This window comes from Phyllopteryx taeniolatus, chromosome 6 (genome assembly GCF_024500385.1).
Source record: "Phyllopteryx taeniolatus isolate TA_2022b chromosome 6, UOR_Ptae_1.2, whole genome shotgun sequence".
Classification (NCBI taxonomy): domain Eukaryota; kingdom Metazoa; phylum Chordata; class Actinopteri; order Syngnathiformes; family Syngnathidae; genus Phyllopteryx; species Phyllopteryx taeniolatus.
The window spans coordinates 27,590,736-27,613,597 of NC_084507.1; the positions used below are offsets into that span (position 1 = coordinate 27,590,736).

Sequence of the window (22,862 nt, forward strand, 5' to 3'; positions counted from 1 at the left end):
GGGAGAATGGTGACACACGTTAGGGTCTCCCAGGAGCTATTCATGTGATGAAAAACTGAAACCAACAAACATTACCTGTCCTAGCTGCATTGTTTCCTGTTGATATAAAAAAATCCAAGTTATCATTATGTGCTTTGTAAACATCTTTTGTGCCCGTGTGGAGCCCCCCTGTCACATTTTGGAGAACTGCATCTAGATTTTGTTTACCTCAGACGACCCCTGAAATGCTTGAAAATTCAAACCTCCATTACTTGAGGATATGCTAGAATTTTGGTGTTTCTTTTCAAAATGTGATGCAATTCCATTGAAAATATAGCCTATATCATTGCACTCCAAAAGATTATTCTAATGACATCCATTGTTTTTATTTGGTGATTGGCTGAGGGCAAGTCTCACAGTTCGACTGCTTCACACTGAGGGCCCTTTTTTTTCACAACCACATAAATTACCAAATATAGCACCTTGTCCAATAATGGGTTAACCACCATGTCACGAGCTTACAGTACAGCATGTACTGTAAATATTAAAACAGCCACACTTCTCATATTGCCAACGACGGTGTAGAGAAGAGCACCATGGCAAGAAGGGAAAGAAAAAGTGCGATGGCTGGGGACTGCTGTCTTTTTGTTTGTTTTTTTTTTTTTAAAGAAAAACAAGTGAGCAAAGAGGAGAGATGTGTGGGAGTGAGTGAGAGACAAGAGGAGGCAACGGGAGGTGTGCAGGAAGAAGCAGCGACGTGAGCGTTCCCTACTGCATGCTACAATATGACTCTGACAGGCTTATGTAAGCAGACTGGCCTGGCATTTGGCTCTCAGCAGACGCCGGCTGCACTGACTTATATAACTGCATCAGCTGCGCCTCTGAGCTGCGTAGGGGGTTGGGGTGGGGTCGGGGGCAAGCATGCATACTGGAGAGTCCTGCAAGCACACACTGAGTGCTTCCACTGCAATCAGGGATTGCCAAATTGAACCAAAATAACTGAGGAAAACTGGTCAGTAAGGGTTCATCTCCCATCAGCAATTGTTAGATTGTGGAGTAACGTTTGGTAAAAGCTTCCAGAGCACATGCAGGGCGCCATCTATACACCCGTCCACGTTTTTGTCCATTGGATTGTCCATGATATTAGCCAGTGCGTCATTTTAAGGATTAACTGATTCACAGTAAACAGTAAGTTTACCATTGTTAGATTTTAGCTTAATGTTCGGTAAAACCTTCCAAGACACTTGCTGAGAGTCCGGCAATTTGTATTGTCAGAAGCCCCAAATTTTGAATGATCATATGACCACAAATGATAAGACATTGAGTACAATCAGTTGGACCCATTGCTGAATCACCTGTAGGTCAGAATTCAATTCAATCAGGTTTTTACATTTTCTTCAGCTTCAACTTGAAGGTTCATACTTTCATTTTCCGTCCCGCTCGTTCTCAATTGCGTCACGGGTGAGCTGGAGCTGATCCCAGTTGACTGTGGGCAAGAAGCTTAGACTGGTTGCCAGCCAATTGCATGGCACATAGAGACAAATAACCATTCACGCTCATATTCCCAACCATGGATATTTGTCTTGAAAGAACCTAACATGGAAGTTTTTGGAATATGGGAGGAAAAAACAATACAAGCACAGGGAAAACAACTCAACACAGGAATACTACTTGTGCTTAAATTTAAGCATTAAGGGATGTTTGGTTAAAAAAAACAAAAACTTCCAGTGTCATCCATATCCATTTATCCATCAACCGTTCTGTGGAGCAATCTTTCAGTCATTGTCTTTCCATCCGTCTTTTTTCTATACCGCCTATTTTGTGCAGTCAAGGGGATTTTCTATCGGGGGATTTCCAACCAAAGTCCAAACATGGCCCGAATCTACTTCGCTTCCAAGGTGAGACAAGATCTCTCAGGGTAGTAGTCCAGTTTGTCCTTAAGCCTGCAAGGGAGACAGTCAGGCCCCAAATCAGTTACCACGCCTGCATGCGGCATAAAATTTTAACTTTTAACCAGTTACACCTCATATGCACTTGTACGGACATACAGTACATCAGGGCAGGGATACCCAACAATCTTTTTTTAGTAGGACAATTCTAAAAGCACAAGCAGAAACAACAGTGCCTGACATTTTCGTCGTGGTATAACAAGCGAATATTGAGGTCAGGGTAAACCCAAGCATAAAGTGGTTGTATGAGTAAAAATCCCAGGATACCTAACCAAGCATGACTGCAGTGCTGCACTAAGTGGTCCATAATCAGCACATTGCAGCTTCTGATCTCATATTACAGCGACAAATTGCATCAGATGATAGAGAAAATGAAGGTGGGATTTATGACAGCAGAGTCATCAGCCAAAGCAAATGACTTCAATCTTTCCTCGGCGAAAGACTGAGCTCACATTTGTAGATGTGGCGATAACAGTGGAAATAAAAGTCTAATTTACGACGTTGAGCTAATTTGTTCTGGATGCCGTTGGTTGTGTGCAGAAGTTCTTACATTTAGGAATGTGCAAAGAATTACTGAAGCTCTAAAAACTCATTCGGAATGCCTGCGCGTTTTTCCGCTATGACTGCACAAGAGTCGACAGTGTCTGACCCACGGTCCCGGAGCCGCGTGTCATGCCAATTTGAATGAAGCGCACTGTTCAAAGGATTTCCAGTCTGAAAAACACTGATTGTTCATGCTTCAGAGCCAGGCAATGCAAGGACATGGAGGGGATGAAGAGTTCAACCACAATCAGCAGACGTACAACTATTCATCCTGAAAGTTGCAGCATGATGTACTATTTTTTTAATAAATCAATGGTTGAAATGAGTTTTGACAATTTAGGTCCTTTAGGACCAATTCAATTGTATCAAATATTTTGACTATCACGAAGTTAACACATTTACTGCCATTGACGGCTTTAGTAGTCAAATAGACATGTTACCTGGGAAGTTACCAAAATATTTTGAAATACTTCACAGCACGGTACAGTTAAGTTCTACACCACTGCAAACAACACCTACAATAATAATGAATTAAAACCTCTTTGACAGTGTCAGTCAAAAGTGAGCATTATCTTTATGATAAAACTAGTTATTTGGTGTGGCTATGTTATTTAACCCAACTGTACGCTGCCATCCCTCAGTTGTCTTCGTCACCTATGAGGAAAATTAGTTAGGCGTGTGACAGTATCGCTATTCAGTAGATACAGTATGTGGATTAGGTTGAGCGGCGGAGGGTGGTGCTGCTGAGAATTGCTGGGAAGTCAGCCTGCAGAGGGGAGTGTGTCATGTGCAGCTCCAGACATTGCCAAGTGCAGTGGGCCACTAGCATGGCAGCCAGAAACAACAGGAAACTTCATCCCAGCCAAGCAAAAAGGAAATAACGCAATGGAAGCAGACAGTACTGCTTTAGGGGACAGTAATTAACAAAGCAAAGAAAGAGTAATGCCCATTTATAGTTAAGATTACAGGGAAACGTCGTCAAAAAGTAAATACAAATATAGTAGTCCAGTTAATACACATTTAAGGTGTATACACTGAACATAAGCAGTATTCTGCTAGAAAAGTGGCATTTCAACAATAAACTGAGGAATTGCAATGTAAGACAATTTATAGGTCTAAAACCATAGCACCATACAATCTGCCTGAGTATCAGCCAGAACATGCAAGTCACATGTAACTGCCACGTGTCCCAAACTTTGTACCGCCTGACCATAATGTAGATCTAAAAGCAAACACATTTGTATCACCTTGACAGCCCAGATAAGGAAGCTTAAGTACAATCAGTTAGCAGCCAGTGGTGAATCACTGGCAGACCAGAACTGGATGTAAACACAAGCTACACCCAGTGTTCTTCTATAATGAATGTTACACCACCACATCAGAGAGTGAGTCAGAGTGTTTAATTTGTATTAAAACCAACGTACATACACAATGCATAAGGTTTTGTGTTATATCTAATAGCTGGACTCACCATGCGTAGAGCACGACAAGCACGCATCAGCATTCACAATTCTTTAATGAAATGAGAACAAGACGACACTTGATAGCGTTTTTAAAATGTTCCATCCCAAAATAAAACTGGCAATTCGGCTTAAGGCTTCACCTAAGTCAAGTGATGATTTTAAAACTGTACAAAACTTTGAAAATGCTTAATATAAAACAAAAGTGATACAAAAAGGGTTATGCGCAGCACTTTATTTCTTAAAACAAGACACTTGATTCCTTTGAGTGGGCGTTGAAATAACTGATGGAATAAACTAATTTCAAATACACTAGACCAGCGATTCTCAACCACCGTGTTGCAGCACATTAGTGCCATGAGAGATCATCAGGTGCGCTGTGGGAAATTATGCAAACTGTGGTAGGGAATTTATGTATTTACACAAATAATGGATAATTTTTTCATTCATGCTAGCGATGTCTGGTACTCAAAAAAAGTGAAATGCTCTTCCATTTGGCAGAACATAAAATTAACCCAACTGAATTGACATTTTAGTTTGGAGGTGTGCTGTGAGATTTTTCTAATGTAAAATATGTGCCTTGGCTCGATAAAGGTTGGGAAACACTGCACTAGACTGCATGTTCAGGTTTAGAGGAAAACACCTATTTCAATCATACTGAAATGTACTTAACCACAAGATAATGACACCAATTACTTAAAAAACACCAGCAACACACATAACACCAATGACAGGTTTTCCAACTCATTTGATTGTTTTGCACATTGCAGCTTGAATTCTGAATTCTGTGGAAATGATGACATATGCGTGAACACGGGGAGCCCCGTGCAGATCATGTGAGGAAGGCATGTTGCCAAAGATCAATATGTTTCCCTGCCTGCTGCTATACAGGTACAGATGGTTGAGCACGGCTGAACAAGGCCAAACACAGTCACACATGGAGAAGGTGTTGCATCAGGTATATATGACCTTGACCAGACCGGAAAGCTCTGAGATTAACCAGTTGGTATCTTAGCACACTGACTGCGCAATAATGTGCTTGTGTGTACAGTCTAGTTGCAAATGGGAACCCTCGTCACTATCTGTGGGGTGTGCCATTTTATTCTTATCTCACTCTTGCACTCCTCTCTTGCAGGGGCTTGAAAGGAGGTTTCACCACATTGCCCCCAGCACTAAAATGGTCCTCGAAATATCAAAGGGGGGGAATCCAGAAGTGGCTAATAGGAAGTCTGGTGTTTCTGGTCTTGAGCATGACGTATAAAAACAAAACATTTGTGGTGTTGCGAAAGTGCCTAGTCGCTGAGCCTGTGTGATCGTCTGGTAACTAAAGTTCAGCATAAAGATAATAGCTCACACAGTCACGTCATATCAGGTGGCAGGAAGAAGCCCATCAAGGTGAATCACGGGTAAATACAATAACTTCTTGTGGCTCAAGCTGCCATTAACTTGGCCAATTAATATCTGCAGTTAATTATCACACTGAGTCTTCAAACAGTAAGCACAATGGCAAAGGCAAAAACAACATTCCAATGCATGTCCTGTATCATTTCCAACCCATTTGTGGTACGCGGGCCATTAAATCACTAAAGCCAGCCGTGAAAACAAAACCAACTGAAAATAAAAGACCTGCTGCTCAGTTGAAATCTCTGTCGGGTAAGATGAGAGGGGCGACGAGAGTCCACAGATACAAGCTGAGACCCAGCCAGCTGGAGCACACCTTCACCCACACAGCCGGCTTGCTTCTCTGCATAGCTTGGGTGCTGGTGTCGGGTCTGTGAGAAGGCAAAAGCACCTTTAAGTGAAACAAGTTCAAAAATTCATGCATAAGCACATCTATAGGCATAGTGTCAGATTTAGGGGGGGGTTTAAAAAAAAAAAAAAAAAAAACAAGCTTTTCGTATACCCTCTGGTGGACAAACGTAAGTGCTTCACCTAGACTTTAACAGCAACTTAGGTACATTAAGTAATCCCCGCCGAAAGCAATTTGCCCTATTTGCAGTTTTCTGCAGCCTTGCAAAATTGGTCTAAATTTTTGATTTTTGTGGCGTATGTGTCATTTATTATTTGACATTTCTGTAATAATAATACCAACATAGAGCTGTGTGATATAACAATATATATCATAGTGTGATATAACCATAGACTATAACCTTGTTATATCGTGACTGAGGGAATACTACAGTTTCTTTTAATCCGTTTAGTTAAGATTACGGCTGGGCAATTATATGATCGCGATAAATTTCAGATATTTACTCGATGAAACCTGGCGGAAATGTGCATAAAAGCCAATTAGTCCACTTTTTCCTGCTGCACTTTAATTTGCAAGTTGTAGAAGTAAACAGAAAGTAATAGTAAGAGGTAAACATATTGACCGAACATGGAGCTAAACGCCTAGCTGAGGACTTGGGAGTTATCCTCTGAAAATGAAGCTATTTTGAGAAGTTGTGTGGCAGTATCTCTCCAAAGTGAAACAGTCTAATCTTTTGACTGGTAGTGTAAATGAATATTATTCATTATTAATAATAACATAATTTATGATTTTGATAGCTCAATAGCTTGTCTACGTTCTCCTTTTACACGGTGCTTATAGTGTTTTGAGAAAGTTTGAAAGCTCATTTATTAGCACTTTTAAGGTTAAATGGTTAGCACATTTTAATTTTACTTAAAGCACTTTATGCTGTTGTATGTATTTTATTTTTGCACGTTATTGCATTTGTTTAATACTGGTTGAACTACTAAATATTTTGAACAATATGTATTTGGTCACTGAAGGTTCGTTTTATTTTTATGAATGTTTTATTCGTTTTATTGTGTTAAAAAAAGGAGAAAAGATGAGAGAAAATTGCCATTCCATTTATTTTTTAGGAAAATACTATATATAAAATTACCTGTAATGGGATGTAACATTTTGTCCATATCGCACAGCACTAATATCAACATACCACGTGAGTGTTTCACTGCATTTGAAATGAATCACGGATCAGTTTGTGGTACATTTACGCTTTAACCTATTGATGCAGGCAATGATAAACCTGGGAGTCTCCCAATTACATATTCCCCCACAATTCTCAGTAGGTCTTCCCCACAAATAGCCCACTGTTGGGGAGTCATACTTACAGGTACCAGTTGGTGAGGGTCATCATGATGTACAGCGAGGCCAGAGCCAGGTGAAAGTGGAAGGCCGAGTAGTTGTAAGTCACCCCGTCCTCCTCGTTGTCCACGGCCCTGCGCACGCCATCCTCTCCCACCACAGCTGCTCCACTCTCTTTTCCGCCCTCCTCCGTTTGCAGCAGCTTATTGACCTGGGTGTTGCTGGATGACCGAATACTGGGACACAAGGAAGCATAAGTAGGATCAAATATAACAATATGTAATACAGAATTTGTGGAGATGCCAGACTCGCAAAGCTCACCTGGCGTAGAGGGTGCAGAAGAAGAAGATGAGCAAGCCAACGACGCTCTGAGCATTCCACCACTGGAACTGGCCTGGCGTGTGTTCACCAGAGTGTGACAGGGGTGCTGACATTCGACACGAGACTCAACAGGCTAGGGTTACACTTGTGATCTAAGACAGCAGCCCACAAACAAACACACATACAAAGAAACGTACAAACAATGGATTAGAGGATTGTGACAAACCTGCTGTGTGCTACCTTCTGAAACTGCAGCGCTGCATTTTTTTGGCTTTATAATGACCTCCAGATCAAGTATGGATATTAACTAAACTAAGAAGGGACAAGTCTGCAAAGCTAGAAATGCCATACCTGATTTAAATCAGCAAAGCAGTGATTATCAACATTATTAAATCAGTCAGGGCCTCAAATTCTGGTGTTTCTGGTCTTGAGCATGACGTATAAAAACAAAAAGATTTGCTTTGGAAATGTGTAGGAGTCCTATTCCTTACACCGGAAAATATGATTGACATTACAACAACTTTGTGTTGTTGGCAAAGAATTTAAGGTCCCGTATTTTACCAAATCATCCATCCATCCATCCATCCATTCTCTACCGCTTATCCGGGTCGGGTCGCGGGGGCAGTAGCTTCAGCAGGGACGCCCAGACTTCCCTCTCCCCAGCCACTTCATCCAGCTCTTCCGGGGGGATCCCGAGGCGTTCCCAGGCCAGCCGAAGGATGTAGTCTCTCCAGCGTGTCCTGGGTCGTCCCCGGGGTCCCCTCCCGGTGGGACATGCCCGGAACACCTCACCAGGGAGGCGTCCGGGAGGCATCCGAATCAGATGCCCCAGCCACCTCATCTGGCTCCTCTCAATGCGGAGGAGCAGCGGCTCTACTCTGAGATCCTCCCGGATGACCGAGCTTCTCACCCTATTTAGGTTAGGGTTTACCAAATCAACTTTTTCTAATATTTGGGGTGCAATATTGGCTCTATGGTGTCTCAGCCATTATGTGAAATATGAATTCAAATTGAATGAATTCCTGAGTTCCAGACTTTTTTCTGCCTGAAGTCCAGTCATTTGAATTTCTCTAGCTTACTTACATCACTAGCGAAGCTCTCCATCTACCACTGTCAACATAACAAACACGTGTGCTCTCACAAGTGGGTTTTCTACACGGAGGCAACCAGTCAGAGGAAAGGGGGCGGTCTTAGCCAAATATGGACAAAGTGGATACAAAACTGGGTCAAACAGAAGTAGCTGTCAGAGGGGCCTTTTCTGGACACTCGTATGACAAAACCAAGGTGTTTTTTAATTTTTTTTATTTTAAATAGAATTTACACTATGGAGGTCTAAATAGCCAAAATATGAGACTTAAGGTGACTTAGGGTATTTAAAATGTGGATTTTCAGACATTCATGATAAAAGGTACAGACAAACCCCAAATGTATGATAAACACTAAGGAATTTTGGCAGTTTTGAAATTCATTTCATACACTTTTATAAATGAGCTTTGAAATGCACTTTGCAAATCCAAATATAAGTATTTGTGTTTTTTTAACGCATCTTTTCCAATGATATTTTTGTAAAATGTATTCGCTTGGTTTGACTTACTATGTGTCATAACTTAATGACAATAGGCCCACCCACTGAGAATCACTGCTGTTGGGTTTTCAATCTCATTTTACTGAACAATTTCCAGAGGTATACAAACATAAAAACATTACATATGAGAGTGAGCGGCAACAGGTGAAAGTGATGTTTTGCATTTTATAGTGAAATTTGTTAGCCATTTGAAATTCAAATGGAGCTCAGATTAGCGAAACCAATTGGCCAAAAAAGACTGCACTTGAATATCAGCCATGACCAGGAATCCACTGAACTGAAGTCAGCACTACAGGAACTGTTTGGGTAATATTAATCACAAATGACTCTGCTTATGAAAGCTGCAACTGTGAAACAGACACGGCAAGACTCACTTGGATTGTTGGTCATTGCGGACCAAGTGACGTACATAGTGTAGAGGGAGATGAGAGAAGCTTGCAGTAGGCCAGAGTAAGGTTGGGCTTTCTGCAAGCAACATGACAAATATACATAAAAAAGGTGCTTCAGGATATACAGCACAACATTTTAAAAGCCACATTCATTTTACTCTATGGAAAAGCATCTTCAGTAGATTAACCATAAACCTGCTTTTACACAAATGAAAAGAGTGGGATTAAGGTGAGACAATGTGATGTCACATCAGGACCAAAAACAGCAAAACTAAGTAGTGGTGACCCTAAATGGCCTAAATAACAATTCACTCTGTTCTCAACGTTGATCAACACAGCTGCAGCACATCCAAGAGGAGTAAACACAGCCCACCAACAGCCAATAGATGGACGACATAGAAAAGACTTAGCTCATCAAACAGCCTGGAATTAATAGTGACTGGTGGTGATTTACTTTGTGAACACAGCTTTTTCCTTTTTCATGTGTTCTGATTAACAAGGGCACAGGCATTTTAGGTTGTGCTTTTAGAGAGAAAGATTTAGCTAGATATGGTCAGAATACAACCGAGACATGAGGATATGTTTTAAGAAGATAGTTACCTGAACTTTTGGCAGGATGGAGACAATAGAGACGATGATACAGAAGATAAGGTTGAGGCTGATGACAACCTTGTGCTCTGTGCAGTCATCCGGTTGTGTGTAGTAAACATAAAACAGCACGACTGCGGTGAAAGCCATGGCGTAGTTAAAGAAGGTGAAAGTCAGCAGGCCTGGGAATCACACGACGTTGCATGTCAGTAAACAGTAATGACACATTTACAGAGTTTGACTCAAGTTATCGAAGAAAGCATATTAAATTGCTGTACCTGCATACCAGCACTTGTTGTCATTATTTTCAGCATTTTCTACCCATGCTTGGTTCCAGGAGTGAGCAAAGTCAATGAGGAGAATGAGTTGGATAATAATGAAGAAGAGGGAGCCCACTAGTCCAAAATAGTACCACACTGTGAAGCAAAAACGAAACAGACACAGGTGATTAACTTAAGATTTAACTTAAAAAAATTTAAAAAAAAGCCTTGCAAAAAGTAGACTGTTAATTATAAATACATTTTGTTCATACCAGTATTGAATGACGGATCAGAGATGAAAAAGGCTCCCACTGTAATCCCAACTAGGATCAGAAATTTAAAGAACCAGAAACTGAAAAATAAACCGTTAAAAACAAGCATTCAGTACAAGCAGATGGACAAAAGCAAACCATGCAAACTCATGTTTCACCACCCAACTAATCTACTGTAAATATTTCATACAGTACAAATATTATTTTCTAAAACATGTGATACAAGTGAAACACAGCTCTAACTTTTACCCATTTTGAAGAGCTGCACGCGGGTCTTTACTGCTCCGTACACGAATCATGATGACGAAGAAGACAAAGAAGAAGCAGGTCATGGCAAAGCACATGCGATACACAGATTTGTAGCCCACGATGACATCACAGTCAACCTGGTTTTCGATGCCAGGTATAGAACTTCCACCCTGGCAAAATCCTGGGATCTGAAAGACCCAATAAAGAAATCCAGCCAACACTCAACCTCAATGCGCAAAACACCCAGACCTTGTCAGAATTATTACTTAAAAGCCAAGAACAATTGTGCTTGAACAAGAGCTCTCACTTTGCGAAGCTGCACTTCCATGCCGGGAAGGATCATGATGACCGACACAAGGGTCCCCAGCAGCAAAAAGAAGCTGAAAACCAGTCGTGTGACAGTGGAGTTATTTGAGGAGGGACAGCATCCACACAGCAGACATGGTGCTGAGCCACATAGACAGGAAGCCTGAAGGGATTGAAAAAGACACCAAATGGCAGACAACAACACTTTTAGCTTTAATTTGACACTTCAGTTCAATTGCGAATCAAAATATAGCAATGCTTGGCTTGCATAGAAACAATTATATTAGTATTGAGATAGAAGGTGCTGGTAGTTTCTGTAAAACCAGGGTGTACCCTTAGAGCTAATTTGACTGACAGATTAATGTGATGAGTAATTTACCCATGACTGAACAAGGACTTCCTTTCACAACAACTGATAGCGCCACCTGTTGGTCATTGGACAGAAGGGCGTTTTTCAAGTTAAGGGTTGCCCAATTATTTTCGCCGTTTACGCAAAGCAAGGAGTTTTTAAAACGTACACGAGAGAGGCGGGGAACTTTAGCTCAAATATTATATGATATTGCCGGTTAAAACAGATATTATAAGCGGTTCAAAATGAACCCATAAGGCTTTACATATTCATCGACGACAGTTAGCTTGCTAAACTAACTTCCTGGAAAACATGACATTACACTTGCGTCTTTTTTTTGTTTGTTATAGATATATACAAATATACCGGCAAGTATTCCACGTTTATTATCGTGCTAGACGCGTACACATTGTGTCATAACTCACTGCTCACGTAGTCATTCTTCGGTGGCGTCGGCGACTTACCTGCTGGTGTTGTTCAGACACCTACACTGAGTTTTGGCTAAAACATTCAAGAAAGTCTACAAAATTGACACGAACTACTTACACAGCTGGCTAAAGAACACAGTGCCAAACAGGCCCCCATGATGACATCAAAATGTTGATATTAGCTGGATATTCTCGCCGTCTTCTTCCGTGTGAAACTGTCAGATGACACACAGGGTAAATTTCCTTTTTTTTAATTTGTTTTGTTCCTGGAGGATGGCAGCTAGTCTTGAGCTAAACCTCCCCACCTACTGGCGTGGAGGTTGAATGACTAGTAGTACACCAGCAATGAAAATCTTTGAATGCATCACATTAAAACTGACCTCGCTATACTGTATAAAATACTGCAATAGGAGTATACTCACTTGTGTGCTAATTTTACGAGTTATTTCCGTTCCCATTGAGTTTTGTAATGATGTCACCATGTTTGCTCACCCATATATAATGCAATTTTCTGTTCAACTACAGTGAGTATCCATATAACTGTTCATCCATGTTCTATTGTGCTTCTTCCCATTTAGGGTGGTGGTTGAGCTGGAGCCTATTCCAGCTGACTCTCTGGGTGAAATGTGGGGTACGCCCTGGTCTGGTCATCAGTCAATCGCAGGGTAAAAATAGACTAACAAGCCTTCACAATCACATTCACGCCCATAGATCATTTAGAATTTACCCAATATGCATGTTTTTGCAGCCTGGGTGAAAGCAGGAGTACCCAGGAAAAAACTGCCCAAGCACAAGAAGAGTATGCAAACTTTACACCAGAAGGCCAGAACTGAAATTCAAACCCCCCGGAACTGTGAGATAGACGTGCTTACCACAAGGACACCATGCTGCCCTAGTATAACTATTTTATTCAAATTAACTCATACATGTGAAAATATTCTAAAAATGATTTATCACACATCATGAGGAAAGAAATAAGTGTGTTGTGTATTTGAGATGACCAACGCTCACACCAAACACTCAATGATATAACGATAACTCCCCCGACAATCGGGATTTTGGTCTGGTGTGGTAATCCACAAAAGTTGAATTAAGGAAATTTGACCTTTCTTGTTTGTTAAAGACGTTTCACCTTGAATCCGAAAAGCTTCTTCAGTTACGAATTTTAGGAGTGCAATCTCCCTATTTATGTTTTGGTGGGTGTCTCCTCGGGGTGGTCACAAGTGTGTTTTTGTTAACAAATGACTGTACTGCATACGAATTGGTCATTCGCTTGCTTGAAGTTACAATATTTTACAGGTTAAATATTTACAATTGTTGATCCGACCATTTTCTGAGCAGATCGTGCAGCAAAAATCTCTTTATACAACCCACACCATAGAATAATCGCTGAGGGTAATCTTTCAGACACACCAGAGAATTGGGCCTTTGCTAACTTTAATAGCAAGGGAGGCAAAATGCACAAAGATGGAGTGGTTGTGGATACGTGGGTACCCTGATTTGGTTGCAGTCTGTCTCAAGATGGCTACCTTCTGTTGTCTCACATGACATGCCTCCTAAATTTCAAAAACAAACCATCCATTTTCTACACCGCTTCTCTGTGACGTCAGCAGAAATTAAAGAGCAAAGGGACATTTCAGCTTGAATGTCAGTCAGTGTGGAATGCCTCGCTGTGAATTGTACCCAATAGCAGCTTTTTGTAAGAATTGTGCATTCTGTTACCACGCGTATAATAAAGCGACTGAAGTGCATCGGTAACTGTGTCGGCCTCGAAGTATATACGGGACACTACAATACTGTCTTAAAACGCAATATAACAGCACACAACTGTTCCACAAATATCATCTCAGATAAGTATAAGATGACAAAAAAGAAAACACTACAAATATAATAAAATATAATACTCACCAGAGATGCTGGTTATTAAATGTATTCATGCGTACAGATTGCTACAGACCTGTTTTTCTCGTTGAACTTGGCTTTCTCTGATCAACCTATCAGAGGAATGAAAAATTCTGAAGTCATCGAGGGTCAGTGCTCTGGCCCTGAATTTGAAATCGTATTGATTAAAGAAACAGTCCCATGGCTAATATACGTTAAGTCAGTGCTTCTCAACTGGTGCGTCAGGACCCAAAAGTGGGATACAGACCCATTTTGGGTGTGTCGCAGAAAGCTAGTAAAATAAAAAAAATACATCTATTCCTATCCTGATTTTTCCGCCACAGTACAGAGATGTACTAAGTTCCCACGCGTTACATTGTAGGAAAGTGACAAGAAATGTTACTAGTTCTCTAGCCTCGAGTTTACTCTGTAAACAAATACAGTACAGCTCAGTCTTTGGCTAGTGGACATCATGGCAAGCAATACACTTTTGGAGATACAGCACTCATTTGAAACATATAAAATACACTGTACAATGTACATGTTTTCAGACGATATTTGAAAAAAATTTTTTTTTATTGTTTTTAACTTCTATGAAAGTGGGTCGAGAAAAAGGACATGGTGGACGACTGGTTAGAGCATCAGCCTCACAGTTCTGAGGACCCGGGTTCAATCCCCGGTCCCGCCTGTGTGGAGTTTGCATGTTCTCCCCGTGCCTGCGTGGGTTTTCTCCGGGCACTACGGTTTCCTCCCAAATCCCAAAAACATGCATTAATTGGAGACTCAAAATTGCCCGTAGGTGTGAATGTGAGTGCGAATGGTTGTTTGTTTCTATGTGCCCTGCGATTGGCTGGCAACCAGTTCAGGGTGTACCCCGCCTCCTGCCCGATGACAGCTGGGATAGGCTCCAGCACGCCCGCGAGCCTAGTGAGGAGAAGCTGCTCAGAAAACGGATGGATGGATGATTAAAAAGGTTAGATTGTCATGGCAATTCATGACAAATCTTTTTGCACCCAAAACAATCTAACATACATTGAGTGGAAGCAGTTCAGCAAAAACAAACGCTCCGAAGTGCAGCGAATAGACGAAATGGGTATAATTTCATGAAACAAATGTTTGAATTTAGGTTGTAAATGTAAGAGATTTTGCATTGTCACCTGTAGTAATATCTGCTCGTGAATATCAACACAGTACTGTGCACACTAGTAAGATATTTAGCATCACCTTTTTAACACGGTTTTGTTTAACAGGTGATGTCAGTTAAAAGTTTAGAGGTGAGGTTTCTGTTGTGACGTCTGTTGACCAACATGGTTGTTTATCGCAGCGTCACCCCCGGATTGGTGGAGTCGGACCAATGAGCGCCAAGAGCTGACACGACGTCACGGGTCCGATTTTGTGCGCGAGACTGCTCACTTGGCGGTTTGAGTGCAAGAAAACAACTTGAGACTTGAGAGCACAACCACCATTTGAGTTCTTCAAACACTGCTGGGTGAGAACAATGCTTTGCGCGACCGTTTAAATAGGCATTCAGACGGCTCACGCATTGTGTAGATAAGCCTCGGAGGCTTTTGAAACATCTCAAAAAGTCAATTTGAGGTAAATGGAACGTTGACATGGTCGCTGTGCTGTGCTCGACACGACAATGGAACGTTACACCTGGAGCGAGGCGCGACTTTTCATTTCACCGTCGTACTATACAAATATATCGGTCTAACTTTGGTTTTCACTCTTTAATCGGATATTCTTCACATGCGTTTGTGAAAATTTGGCCTTTTTTGTAATTCTATCACTTGCCCCCCGCCATGTTTGTAATCCCCCCCACAAAAAAAAATAATAAAAAAATTGCAAGCAGCCATTGTTTGTCTCAAACCTGCGAAGACGTCGGTGAACCTGAGCACTATGTTTTGACTTTAAGTCGTGATTCAATTCAAATATATTGCACCTAAAGGTTTAAAAAGCAAACAGTTGTTTTAGATTAAATGCAAATGTTTTTAACTTAATTGTTGAATACTACGCAACTGTACTTGGAGTTTTTTTTGTGTATAATTCGATTGGTACTAGTACCGCACTTTGAGAATCCGTTTGAAGGTATACTCGCATGCTTGACCGATGGTCTGTCAAAACACGAGATCTTTGCTGTTAGTTTGAGCACATTTGCTGCTTCTGCAGAAAGGCAATGGAGAACCACAGACCGCTTGTGGTTTGAATAGAAAATTATATATTACTTGTTTTAATTTACAGTGTTTGTTTGTTCTTTCCACTAGTGATTTCATACGGGCAACCTCTCAGCTGAAATGGCAAACATTACAGGTGAGTGCAACGCAATGGTTTGTACTGTGCTGCCATGTGAGAATGTTTGAAGAAGAGTTAGACTTAACAAATATTTAGTGGCAAAAAACTACAGCAGGTTTGAATTACTTATTTGAACGCTTTCCCCCTAAATAAGTAATGCAAAGTTAATTTGATGTATTTAATTTATAAAATAAACGGTACCCTGAAGTCCTTTTAATGTGTTTGGGGTGATATACTGCAGCACTGAGTCACTTGTGGATCTGTTATGGTTTGGACATGTAAAAAAAATTACAATACAAAACAAACTTTACTCCTTGGTAGAAATTAGGGCTTTGCAATTTTCTTGGGACAAGAAAACCAAGTTGTCTTGGCCCAGCTTAGTAAATTGTTTTCTTTTGACCTCTGACAAAGCAGTGACCCTGAATGATAGCCGAAAGCCAGGTTAACCCCCTGATTGCAGCAAGTTGGTCAGTCAGATTCCATGGTCGCTCTTGTCTTCTCCAGCAATATAGAAGCAGGGTGGTTAATTTAACTGGTCAATCGAGAGAGAGGCTTAAATTGAATTCAGCCAGTTGTTTATCAAGTAAATGTCAAGGCGTCTGATTACACGGAATGAAATATCACAAGGAGTCACCCTTGTATTGATCTTAACGTAGCTTAAGTAGTCAGCTCCTACATGTGTCGTTTTGCAGATATCCAAGTCAAGGAGCTGAACAAACGTGCGTCGGGTCACGCGTTTGAGCTCATCCTGAGACCCACCTCTCCTGACGCAAAAGTGCCATTTCCACAGTCCCCTGTCAAAAAGAAGGCAACATCGCTGGATGAGATTATGAAGAAGCTGGAGGCTGCTGATGAGAGACGCAAGGTATCTACAAAATGAGTTGTTTAAAGAGCTAAGGGATGGACATTTGACGACATTTCCCTGATCAACTCTGGGTAAAAGGATCATGAATAGGTTAATTATTTACAGCTTGTTAGTTGCCCTAAATACCAGTTCAGAGTGTACATCGTCTCTCACCTAAAATCAGATGGGATAGGCTCCAGCACACCCACAACTCTAGTGAGGATAAGCGGTATTTCTGTTAATTTTCGAGAACAGAACATGCTCCAAAATGTTTATTCACGCTGATTTTGCCAAAATAAATAGTTTTTCCTTTTTTAAAAGACATGAATTAAATAAGTGCAAAAAAAAACTGAGGTTCAACAAGTCTTGATATCGCTGGCGTTGGGTGTATGTGCATATTTGGTCAAATTTCATATTTTTTCACAAATCCCAACATGGGTCTGTTTAAAATAAATAAAAAAAAATACTGACTAACCTTAAATGTTGAAAATAGCTTGCTCTCCTTGACGATGCAATATTTATGGCGCAACAAATGTTTTTGGGGGTTCCTGAAAAGTGATTGTTTAGGAGATGTCCTGCAGTTGTAAGCACAGATGAAGTACAGTAATGCAGAGATGCTAACTTTGCTAGCTGTGCGCTAACTTGATGAACCTGGATAAAATGTTCTTTCTGTCACTGTTTAGCTTCTCAGTCGAGTACTTTAACAATCTAATTTCACAATGTTCTCAACTGTTTCTATTACAGTGTCATATTGAGCATATTGTGGTACCTGGAGTTCAACTATAGTGACAGTCTGCGTGGATGTCTGCCTTAGCTGACAACGTTCTCCTTCAGGCCACAACTAATTTGAGACAAATAGTGCACTCTATTTTGCTTCAATTGCTACAAAATGCATATAATTGCAAAAAAAACAAAACAAAAAGAAATCAACTCCTTCAAATGTTATGTCCATCCTTGGAACTAACATCTTAAGCCAGAGCTCTCGATAGACCGCAGATTCCTGCCAAGGTTAAAAAACAACCATGCCAGACTAAGCTAGGAGGGCTGAGAAACGAGAGCACGAGCTTAGCTATCTTAGCTGCAATAATGTAATGCTGTACATGAGAGGAATAGTGTTGATCAAGTTGTTCTTTGGTCAATAAGAGAGATTAGTACTAACTTAAAAAAAAGTCGCACAGTTAAGTGTTTCACTCCAGTCCTGTAGGTGGTGGTAATGCACTTAACAAAGCGGTTAACAAAAAGAAAAAGCCTACTCCAGTACGCTGGACCCCTACTGTTTGCGGAAATCTGCAGGTAATTGACGCCCTTTGTAATTGCGTCGAGAGAAGGAAAAAAAAATGTAGCCCAAAAAATTCTTGAATAAGCAAGAATAGACAACTGTTTTTTGAGTTGGTTTCGCCCCAAAAAATTAAAACAAAAAGGAAAAATTATTTTATTATTATTTTTTTTAATTGGGGGGCGGTTAGCAGATAGGTGAATCCACGGGGGTCCGCTGTACATAAATACAAAATCTGATTGGTTCAATGTAAGAGTTTCTTACCCTATCACACTCATCCACAATGCCTGTAGAATTGTAGAAATCCAAATGCATAAATGTAGGCAAAAGCGCAATCGCCTGTCTTGTACTTAACAATCAACAGCACCTTGTTGTTGTTGTTTTCTTTAAGAACCATGAGGCTGAATTACTGAAAAACCTAGCGGAGAAACGAGAGCACGAGAAGGACGTGATCCAGAGAGCCATAGACGAATGCTGCAACTTTACCAAGAATACACAGGAGAAGCTTACTCAGAAAATGCTGGCTGCAGAAGAGAGACACAAGGTAAGTTCAGAAACAACATGAATTGATGGAGTAATGCAAGCCACAAACACACATTGCTACATTAGTCAAATACTGGACAAGTTAAACAAAAATACAATGTTGTCTTTTTGTGAGATCCATGAAGCTGAAGTGCTGAAAAATCTGAAGGAGAAAAGAGAGCGTGATAAGGAAGTGCTCCAGAGGGCCATTGACGAAGGCTGCAACTTCAGCAAGTCCACTCAGGAGAAGCTCACTCAGAAGCTGCTGGCTGCGGAAGAGCGATACAAGGTAAGTTCAGAAACAACACAAACTGATAAAATAACAAAACTCTTTACCAAGGTGAAACACTGACTTTTGTCTTGTCAGAGCCATGAGGCTGAAGTGCTGAAGCAGTTGGCTGAGAAACGAGAGCACGAGAGAGAAGTGCTCCAGAGGGTCTTTGACGAATGTTGCAACTTCATGAAGACCACTCAGGAGAAGCTTAATCAGAAGATGGAAGCAAAGAGAGACAACCGCGAAGCGCGATTGGCTGCTCTCGATAAGAAACTTAAGGATAAGGTACAGTGCTGGTGACGTCAGTCTTGAAAGTTGGAAACAAACTGTTACAAAAACACAACTTTGTAATCCTTTTCCTTTCAAACAGGATAAGAAGATTGAAGAATTGAAGAAGACAAGGGCCTGAAGATGGAAAGAGAAACAATGTATTCATGCAGCTCCAAGATAATCGTTGCATTACATTTACTGTGCTAGTTCCAGCATAAGATTTAGTGCCTCTTTCTGAGAGATTCCCGTTGGCAGCTGATTACACTGTAGTGTTTGTGGTGGTAACTGTTTTTCTATCGGAGGGCATTCCAATTGGTATAATGGTCCAAATAGTCAGCACTTCTGACATGTTTGTTTAAAGTTGCAGGTACTGTTCTTTTCCTGATCCTTCTCTGCCTTTAGTGACCCTGTTTGTATTCATGCAGTATGACAAGTAAACTTGAGGTGGATAAATGGATATTATTGTGGCACATTTATTTGAGCTCCTGGCTATTTTTCCTGTTGACACCTAGTGGCAGAATCAATCTGGCAAGGGTCTGGCTTTACTTCCCTTTTTACTCATTCACTGCCAGTCTTCCCAGTTAACATGGATATTTGACTTCTAAAGCTGTCAATGGCAGTGAATTTAAAGAAAAATAATGCATTGGATATATATTTTTTTGTGACCCATATTTTCAGTACTTTTTTATTTGGCATTTACCATGATTATATGTTTACCTAAGACTATGGCAAATATGTATTACATAATAAAATCATGTTTGTTTATATGTGCCCTGTGATTGGCTGGCGACCAGTTCAGGGTGTACCCCACCTCTTGCCGGATGATGGCTGGGATAGGCTCCAGGACACCCGCGACCCTAGTGAGGATAAGCGGAATGGAAGATGAATGAATGAATAATAAAATCATTAGATTTTTTTCTGTAATGATGGAGGAAGGAAAATTAGTGCAGGCTAAGAGTGATTGGGGCACTCATTCCGATTATGTTGCGAAGAAAATGTCCAAATGTGTGCACACATAAGATATCATGCAAAAATGATAAATAAATTAGCACTCTCTGTAAAATGATACCTGGCTGGTATTTTATGGGCAACTGTTCCTAGCTACACCACAGTGTCCACAATTCCCTGATTTCAAACAAATCATGTGTAACTCGTTGAAATATTCTTTCACAGTAGGTAATATGATGTCATGCAAGTATACGCATTTGCAGATTGATTTATTATTATTTTTTCCCCAATGCAATTATAATGGACAATTTTCTGTGGGTTTTTGCTATTCGAGGTCCCGACCAGCACCCCCAGGGTAGCAAAACAGATGCTCGGTGTCCTCCTATCTAGTTACTCGGCAAACATTGACGCGATCGTCTAGGTCTGTCCAGATCTGATCGTGCGTACTGGTTTAGTGGTTCAATTTGGTACAATGTTTCACCTCTTTTCGGATTGTAGGAAGTGGGGGCACCTTAACTTTGCTCTTAATGTAGCCTGAAAGGAAGAAGTCAGAAATGGTTAGTTCTAGTGACGTTGTGGGCAAGTTGTAGAATACCTGATCACCTTGTCCAGCATGACCAATCCATCTGTTTGCCATGTGCTCATTGAGAAATCTGACAGCGACCAAAACGGTTGACACTTAGCCTGTCAACCGAAACACTGTTCAGTAGTTACATCTTGACAAGTCCTTGCAAGTTGAAGGAATGTAGACTTGTTAACTAATTGTCTCAGGGCAACTGTAACTGTCAGTTAAATTATCTCACTCAGAGCTAAAAATAAGAATGCATGTCTCTACTTAAGACTATGAGCACAGTGTACAGTATGAATAAAAATTTCCATTAGGTGTCTAATATTTTTCCATTCCATTCCAAAAAAATAAAAAATTCCATTGAACTTCATATTCATTGTATTAAGTAGATGTTATGGTGTTCTAAGTATATGTTATGGTGTTATTAACAATTGTTAGAATGTATATTGGTCATGCTATATATATATATTAAGCAAGCACACAATGTACATGCAAGCAAAATATATGAGCTTGCTGACAGGGTGGACATTTTTGGTGAAAGTTAGCATTAAATTAGCACATGGGAACCTTAGCATCATGATTCAGATAGCAAGCTGACTAGTTTCATAAATATATTTCGGTTTTCTGAAAGTTTTGTTTTATATCAATTAATATTTCATTATGATAGAGTGGACATGTTAAGCTTGACAGCATCAAACTATGCACTCTTTTTCAGGCTCCACTGAAAAAAGACGATGCTGGTTGTAATGTCACTGAAATAATCAGAGGGTTTCTTAAAACACATTCACTGCCATTGACGGCTTTAGAAGTCAAATATATGTTAACTGGGAAGGCTGGCAGTGAATGAGATTTATATTTAAAGGGGTAGTTAACCCATAGTGAATGGATGGACAGCAATTTTAGGGACATGCAAAATGTCCAATATGATTATGAAAATGGAATCATGGAAACATGATAAAAATGACTTGTCAATTAAGTTGTTGTGGACAGAAAAAAACATGGAAAGAAAATAATTTAGTATCATTTAACCACATGCACTTTAGTAAGCAGAAAACTGTGAGACAAACCAATATAATGTACATCCAATTATAAAAATATGGTATAACATGAAGGAAACATTTTGAGAGAGTTGTTGTACTAGTGTGTGTGCAAATATTTGGCCACTTACAATGTGACCTCACTTTAATAATTCTGCTATATTTGCATGATAACTAAGTGATTCTGATGATAACACCAAAGGCACCTTATAATGATATTAACCCATATTCATGTAATCAACTTTTCTTTTGCAAAGCTGGTTCCACTTCACTGTTTGACAGTCCCTGTGTTGCCTTTGCATGGAGCTACTTGATTCCCATCATGCTGTCCTTTAGCACACGGGGCCAGACTGGCTCAGCTTCGAAGGCCTCATTTTAGTCTGCACTGGACTCTTGCTCGTGTCCATCACTGGAAGCATCAGCAGCCTCCACTCCACTTGCCATGTTGCATACGACTCATACTGCGTGCGTTATTTTCTTGGTGAAGTCACTTAGAAATCCACACTGTCAACAGAAAAACAGTTTCCCTGACTTGAGCGAGGACACAATGAAGATCTCTGACTGCCACAAACAATAGAGACGTTGTTACTGAATGACAGATTCATTTGATAACAAAATGAGATCTTGTTGGTGCCCAACGTCACCAAGAGAGCAAACTGCTCTACATGCTTGTTTCATATCTTGTCGAGTACAGAACATTACGATCCCCAGCTTTTAGGTTTGCATTTATTTTCAATAATTACAATTTTATGACAGGTCATATTGAAACCTCATTTGGAAAACCTTTGGGGAATTTGCATGTATTTATATTTAGGCCCTTTCTCACCACATTAACTTAACTCCAGAACTAGGAACTTTGGCAGGAAGTTCTGAAAGTAAAGTTGCTGGTAAATTTTTGGGCACTAAAAAAAGACCCTGCTGGCAGGTAGTACTTTTAAGAGGCCTAGGAACTTTTGACGCTAAAATTAAAGCTCAAGTTGAATTCCACAGGGATAAGTCCTTAGCTAATTTAAAGTAAGTTACTTTTAATTATAATTAAGATTTTTTTCCAGTATTATGTTATTTTCACCTATTGGTAAGTCCTCATCAAACAATTAACTTCCTACAAAGAAGCTTGCTATCTTTCTACTTACTGATCAAAATGTAATTTATTATACTCATCCCTTATTTATGTTTTAATT

At 40.3% G+C, this 22,862-nt stretch overlaps 2 protein-coding genes across 2 annotated transcripts; one reads left to right on the forward strand and one right to left on the reverse strand.

Moving 5' to 3' along the window:
* Positions 1-3,852: 3,852 nt before the first annotated feature.
* Positions 3,853-12,044, reverse strand: serinc2l (serine incorporator 2, like). The gene is given in 11 exon segments (XM_061777075.1): positions 3,853-5,703; positions 7,049-7,258; positions 7,344-7,436; positions 7,438-7,495; positions 9,303-9,393; positions 9,918-10,087; positions 10,184-10,321; positions 10,438-10,517; positions 10,687-10,874; positions 10,994-11,155; positions 11,888-12,044. Coding segments are annotated over 11 exon segments (1,368 nt in total). The 5' UTR covers positions 11,927-12,044; the 3' UTR covers positions 3,853-5,564.
* A 2,956-nt stretch (positions 12,045-15,000) lies between these two features.
* Positions 15,001-19,893, forward strand: LOC133480006 (stathmin-like). Its single transcript, XM_061777626.1, has 7 exons — positions 15,001-15,139; positions 15,915-15,960; positions 16,635-16,807; positions 18,454-18,606; positions 18,721-18,873; positions 18,952-19,143; positions 19,229-19,893. The coding sequence occupies exons 2-7, from the start codon at positions 15,945-15,947 to the stop codon at positions 19,265-19,267; spliced, it is 726 nt and encodes a 241-aa protein (XP_061633610.1). The 5' UTR covers positions 15,001-15,139; positions 15,915-15,944; the 3' UTR covers positions 19,268-19,893.
* Positions 19,894-22,862: the final 2,969 nt, after the last annotated feature.